Source organism: Cnephaeus nilssonii (genome assembly GCF_951640355.1).
Source record: "Cnephaeus nilssonii genome assembly, chromosome: 2".
In the NCBI taxonomy this organism is placed as follows: Eukaryota; Metazoa; Chordata; class Mammalia; order Chiroptera; family Vespertilionidae; genus Cnephaeus; species Cnephaeus nilssonii.
In genome coordinates, this window is record NC_137073.1 from 108992577 (window position 1) to 108999900 (window position 7324).

The 7324-nt window shown below is 39.6% G+C and overlaps 1 protein-coding gene across 1 annotated transcript in view; it reads right to left on the reverse strand.

Annotated features, from left to right (window-relative positions):
* Positions 1-7324, reverse strand: part of WDR70 (WD repeat domain 70) — a 171312-nt gene that overhangs the window by 74512 nt on the left and 89476 nt on the right. Inside the window, exon 10 of the mRNA XM_079760670.1 lies at positions 887-1061. Within this exon, the coding sequence (XP_079616796.1) occupies positions 887-1061 (175 nt within the window). The remainder of the gene's footprint in view (positions 1-886; positions 1062-7324) is intronic.

The following is a 7324-nucleotide window of genomic DNA, read 5'->3' on the forward strand; positions in this document are numbered from 1 at the left end:
GTTTCTCTCTCATAGATGTTTCTAACTCTCTATCCCTCTCCCTTCCTCTCTGTAAAATATCAATAAAATATATTTTTTAAAAGATTATTTTAAAAATAAATAAATAAATAAATAAAGGGTATTTTCTAGCTCTCTGCTTAGCCTTGCTTTATATTACCATCAAATCCTTCATTTTCAAAATCATGTACATTGAAATGCTGTATAATAAACTGCACTGTGCTTCTTAATTTTTATACCAAAAGACCTAATTTATTTTAAAAACAAAATCTAATATGCATTAGAAAATACTAAGCTGGTATATTTGCTGAAATGCTGTTTACTGCAAAAGTTCCAATGTTTTATCAACTAACACTGAAGTTTAAATTAGGGCTAAACTCAGAAAATTGATCTTCATAACATTTTAACATTTGTCTTATATAGTAGTACTAGAGGCCCGGTGCACAAAATTTGTGCACGGGGTGGCGGGGGGAATCCGCCTCAGCCAAGCCTGCACCCTCTCCAATCGAGGACCCCTTGGGGGAGGTCCAACTGCCAGTTTAGGCCCCATTCACAGGGCAGCAACAGTTAGACATCCCTCTCGCAATCCGGGACTGCTGGCTCCTAACTGCTTGCCTGCCTGCTGGCATAATCACTATCTAACTGCTCCCCTGGTGGCCCCCAATTGTCCTGCCCTGCTGGCCTGATGGCCCCCAACTGCCCTTCCCTGCCCACCTGATTGCCCCTAACCACCTCTGCCTCAGCCCCCACCACCGTGGCTTTGTCTGGAAGGAAGTTGGATGTCCAGAAGATGTCCGGTCACCTAATCTAATTACCATATTACCCTTTTATTAGTATGGATAAGGTGATTTTCTTCTAAGAAAAACAGACTTAAATGTCCTTGACTCACCGTCAGATTCCGGTCCCAGATCTGTATGCTTCCGTTCTGGCAGGCGGCTGCTATGAGGTTTCCATCTCTACTGTATGTGCACGTGGTGGGAATCACTTTTTTACCCTGCATCGTCCGTGGTTTAAACACACTTTTTTGTTTCTTTGGATTTTCAACTTCCCATGTCCTCACAGTCCTAAAAAGAATAAGGAGATTGTCATGTACCAAAAAGAAAGGAGTTCAAAACACAAAAGAGCCCATAAAGACTGCTTCAACTTTTAAGCATATAAATTTAATAAATATTTTTAAATGAAATGTGCTCTGTGAAACATTCTCCAGTTATAAATGAGGTTACTCTCTGAAATAAGGTGAACCGTGTTGTTGTCAAATCAAACAGCAAATGGCAGATTCTACCTCACATCTATCAGATTCGTTCTGACCCTCTAAGGCAGTGGCCTCCACACAGTTCTGACTGATACACTCTGACCAGTAAAACTGCTGACCATACACCGCGTGTATACACATTACTTCCTGAATTCCTTATATGTGTTAATGCACCATTTTATAACACACACTAGAAAGCACACTGAAAAAACAGGTCATTAAAAGAGAATGCTGTACTGCTCTACGGCCCAGGCAAAGACCTCATGCCTCTTGGGGAGGAGTGAAAACAAAGCTGTCAGCCCCTGAGTTCTCACTAAGTAACAAGCAACAGCAGTCTAGAGCTAGGGTGGGGATAGAATACAACAGATTTTAAAAGACAGCATATCAAAATTCATGGTATTCAGTTACTACAGGACACAGGGAGAAATACAGCCTTAACTGTACATATTAGAAAAAATACCTCAAATCAATGACCTAACATTCAACCTTAAGAAACTAAAAATAGGGAGAGAAAATTAAATCCAAAGCAAGCAGAAGGAAGGGTATAATAAAAATGAGAGTACAAAGAATAAAATAGAAAACAGAAAAACAGTGGAGAAGCCAAAAGCTGGCTCTCTGAGAAGTTCAATAAAATTAACAAATCGCTAGCAAAATTGATGAAAAAAACCACAGAAATGTAGACAATATCAAATATTGAATGAAAGAGAGGATATCATTATAAAGCTTAACAACATTAAAAGGATAAGGAATTTTATGAACAAATTTGCATATATACACCCTACCCCAGCCTTCCCCACACTATTGTCTGTGTCCAGGGGTTATGCACACATGCATATAAGTTCTTTGGCTAATCTCTTCCTGCCCCTCCCCACTTCCCACTGAGATTTGTCAGTCTGTTCCATGCATACATGCCTCTAGACCTATTTTGCTCGTCAGTTTATTTTATTCATTAGATTCCACATATAAGTGAGATCATGTGATAGCTGTCTTTCTCCACTGGCTTGTTGTGCTTATTAGCATAATAATCTCCAGGTCCATCCATGCTGATGCAAAGGGTAAGAGCTCCTTCTTTTTTACAGCCACAGAGTATTCCATTTTGTACCGCAGTTTTTTTACCCACTCATCTACTGATGGGCTCTTGGGCTGTTTTATATGTGGTACGAAGTCAATGTTCTTTTTCTGCATATAAATATCCATTGTTTTGTAACATTTGTATCTGAACATTCAAACCTTACCCCTACTGAACATATTCTGTATTGCTTACTTGTCTCCTATCTCGGGTCACTATGTCTCCCACAGTTAATATGCACAAAACATTGAGAAATAACTTGTGTGCCTTTCCTTTCTACAGCAGCTCTGCAACCGGGGGATAAATTATGACGGTTTCTCCTTTTTTATAACTGAACATCCCCAAAAGTCAGCGGATACTTTAGAATTATGATATGAAAGACCACACACAAATATCATTATCATTATCAGGCTTGTTTAATGTTCTTCATCTCTAAAACTGGGATAATACTGCCACAATGAGGAGTTATGAGGATTAAATGAGATTAGGGATGTAAACGTGTCCAGGACAGCACTTGGAACACAGTAGGCACTCAATAAATACTAGTTCCTTTCTGCTCTTCCTCTCAGACCATAAATAAGATATTAAAGCTAATAAACCCAACACTAAGTATGTTCCATTTATTTCAGTTGTACAGTAACAGGTTGAGCTAGTTATCAAAATAACAGAAGAAAAGTAAGCAGCTAATGTGGCATATAAATGTATGAAGTATAAATTTAGGCAGAATCTGGTGGTGACTAATTACTATGTTTTATGGCTCTGATTCTCTGAGTCTCGGTCTTCAAAAATTAATGCTAAAGTACAAGGCCAGTAGGTATCTGTCAAAACATTTTATGTTAAAGAACACATATTTTGAAACTTGAAGGGAGATCTGGTCTTGTAAAATTAAAACTGTTTTATAAAAAAGATTTGAAAATAGAAGAAGTATCTGCCTGGGCCTTTCTGGGAACACAATGAAAACACCCAGACGACAAGAAAAAAACACAGGTGGGTCGTTACTTTGCCCCAGGCACAAATGCTTTCTATCTTAAAATTCTGAATTCTTTCCAAATACAAGTTCTAAACTTTCTGGCATCTGCTGCATAAATGCATCACAGCATTTGGCAGAAGTCAAGGGAAGCATTAATTTTGCATGGAAATCTCTTAAGAGATCTTGGTTTAATTTTTCCTCGAAAGACTACACAAGCAGCGTGAGCGGTGGAACACTCTGAAACTGGCTGGCTCTCTTGGCAGAACAAATCCAACAAGAACGACCTTCTTTTCAAAAATGCCCAAATACTAAGGTATTAAGGTTCCACAGAAATGGGGAAAATGTTTTAGCTGCTATATAAACCCACAATAATCTTTATAAGCATACATAATTCTCATGCACCCACAGAGTAATTGCAAATAAGAATGCACTTAAGAGAAACAGATTTGGTACTAATGCTATAAACGTACAATTACTAAAATTAGGCCTTCTGAAATCTAGCATCAGAGTAGGGAATGAATGCTACAATAAATACCACTTGTACTCTTACATTTATGGCCAACTGATTTTCAACAAAGATACCAAAACAATTCAATGGAAAACTGTGTGTGTGTGTGTGTGTGTGTGTGTGTGTGTGTGTGTGTGTGTGTTTCAAAAACATGGCCGAGACAACTAGATATCCACATGCAAAAAAGGTGAATGTGGCCTTTACTTCACATCATACAAATATTACCTTAAAATGGACCATAGACATAGACGTAAAACTCTTAAAACATGACCTTGGATTAGTAAATGATTTCTTAGAGGCAGCATCAAAAGCACAAATGATTTAAAAAAAAAAAAAAAGATAAGTTGGATATCATCAAAATTAAAAATTTATCTGCTTCAAAAGATACTGCCATTAGACCCAGTATATACCACTTCTAGGAATATATCCAAAAAAACCAGAAACACCAATTGGAAAGGATATATGCACCCCTATGTTCATAGCAGCACAATTCACCATAGCTAAGATTTGGAAACAGCCTAAATGCCCATCAGCAGATGAGTGGATTAGAAAAATGTGGTACATCTACACAATGGAATACTACACTGCTATAAAAAAGAAGGAATTCTAGCTGAAACTGGTTTGGCTCAGTGGATAGAGCGTCGGCCTGCGGACTGAAAGGTCCCGGGTTCGATTCCGGTCAAGGGCATGTACATTGGTTGCGGGCACATCCCCGGTAGGGGGTGTGCAGGAGGCAGCTGGTCGATGTTTCTCTCTCATCAATGTTTCTAGCTCTCTATCCCTCTCCCTTCCTCTCTGTAAAAAATCAATAAAATATTTTTTTTTTAAAAGAAGGAATTCTTACCATTTGCAATAGCATGGATGGAACTGGAGAGCATTATGCTAAGTGAAATAAGCCAGTCAGAGAAAGAAAAATACCACATGATCTCACTCATTTATGGATAACAAAGAACATTATAAACTGACGAACAAAAATAGATACAGAGGCAGAGAAGCATCGAACAGACTGTCAAACAACAGTGGGAAGGCTGGGGAGGGTTGAGGGGGGGGGGGCGGGAGTTAAGAGATCAACCAAAGGACTTGTATGCATGCATATAAGCATAACCAATGGACGAAAGACATTGGGAGGGGGGTGAGGGCATGTGCCGGGGGGTAGGGAAGGCTGGGGGAAGGTCAATTGGGGGGAAAAAAGGAAACATATGTACTACTATTTGTAATACTTTAAATAATTTTTAAAAATAAATTAAAAAAAATACAATGAAGAAAGTTTAAAGACAAGACATATACTTGGAGGAAATATTTATAGCTCATATAATGATAATGGAATGGTATCTAGAATATCTAAAGAGCTTTCATCTATAATAATAAAAGTGTAATATGCTAATTAGACCGAACGACCTTCCAGACAACCTTCCAGACAACCACGCTATGACACCCACTGGCACCAGGCCTGCCAAGGCGGGTGCAATGCGATTGGTCGGGAGCCCGGCCATCGCCCCATGATCACTGTGCAGAGGAAGGCCCGGGCCACCGGGCGGGCTGTGGCGGGTGGGCGGGGCCTCCCTCTGCAAGGGAAGTTGGGGTCCCGGGTGCTAGAGGGAAGCCAGTGCCGGCAGCTGGGGGAAGGAAGCCTACTCTTGGACGAATTTCATGCATCAGCCCTCTAGTAATTTAATAAAAAGCTAAGTGACGCAATTTTCTAAATGGGTAAAAGATTTAAATACAAGCTTCATTAAAGAATGTATACAAATGCCCATTAAGCTCATGAAAAGATACGTGACATTACCTTTTATTAAGAAAATAAATGCAAATCAAAATTACAATGAAATACCACTTTATACCCACTGGATAGCTATAATAAAAAGACAGTAGTAAGTGTTGGTGAGGAAGAGACTGGAACCTTCATACATTATTGGTAGGAATGTAAAATGGTGGAACCGCTTTGGAAAACGGTTTGGCAGTTTTGTAATGCAGATTCACTAGCAATTCCACTCCTAGGTATCCACCCAAGAGAACTGAAAACATTCCCCATGCAACGACTTTAACATAAAGTTCAGAGATGCATTGTACATAATAGCCCCAATGTACATTAAGTGATGGATGGATAAACAAAATACCAAGCTGCCATATAATGGAAAACTGGCAATAACTAAGTGATACACATATGACTGAGGCTGCCGTGACAAATGACTACAAACGGGGTGGCCTCAGACTACAGAAAGTTATTCTTTCACACTTGCAGGCTCTAGGGGACAACCCTCCTGCCTCTCCCAGCTTCTGGTGCCTGTCAGCAGTGCTTGGCTTCCTAGGCTCTCATCACCTCCCTGCAAGCTCTGCCTCATCTTCACGTGGCCTTCGCTCTGCGTGTCGTCTCCTGTGCTCTCTCCTAGAAGAATACTTGCACTGGGTTTCGGGCCCACCTGGATAAGATCTCTCTGCAAAGATCCCTTTCCCAAGCAGGGAACCGTTCACAGGTTCCAGGAATTAGATATGGAAAAATCTTTTGGGGAGCTGCCATTCAACCCACTACCCACTGCCACAGGATGAACCTCAAACCACATTCTAAGTTAAAGAAGCTAGACACAAAAGGCCACATATGGTATGATCCCATTTACCTGAAATGTCCATATGAGGCAAATATATAGACAGAAAGCAGATTAGTGGTTGCCTGTGGCGGGGGTAAGTATGGGGAACAACTGAAGATGGTTTCCTTTTGGGGTGATGGAAATGTTGTAAATTAGCTGGTTGTACAACTCTGTAAATATACTAAAAATCCTTTCATATCCCCAGTCTCTTCTAGTTTCAGTTGGCATCTGTAGAGCCAAAAGTCTCATTAAATTCCTAGAATGACCATCAGTAATTAAACATTTCTGAGGACCACTTTAGGAAACCTCAGATAGAGAAGTCCATCAAATGGAATTAGAAAAGAGTCTCAATTTAAAATATATACCAATATTCTTATTAGACAAAAATTACTCCGTGCTCTTATAAAACAAATAACATTAAGCTCTTTACAAAACACTTTTTAAATCTTTTATTTCATTAAGTCACACAAGACACGAGATCAGGGTCTGGTGTATAGATTAAGAAGTGGAGAGTCCTGAATGACATACAGTGCTAGTCCAAGTGACCTGCTGGACCAATGCAGGTGAAGACTCAACAGTTTCCTACCAACATTCAATTAAAACTCCAGCCCAGGACAATGGACACTAAGGAGAAAATAAGCAAATGGGACTACATCAAATAAAACGCTTCTGCACAGCAAAAGAAACCATCAACAAAACAACAAGAAAGCCCACTGCATGGGAGAACATATTTGCCAATGTTATCTCCGATAAGGGTTTAATCTCCAAAATTTATAGGGAACTCATACAACTTAGCAAAAGGAAAGTAAACAATCCAATCAAAAATGGACAAAGGACCTAAACAGACCCCTTACAAAAGAGGACATACAGAAGGCCAACAGACATAAGAAAACATGCTCAAAGTCACCAATCATCCGAGAGATGCAAATCAAAACGACAACGA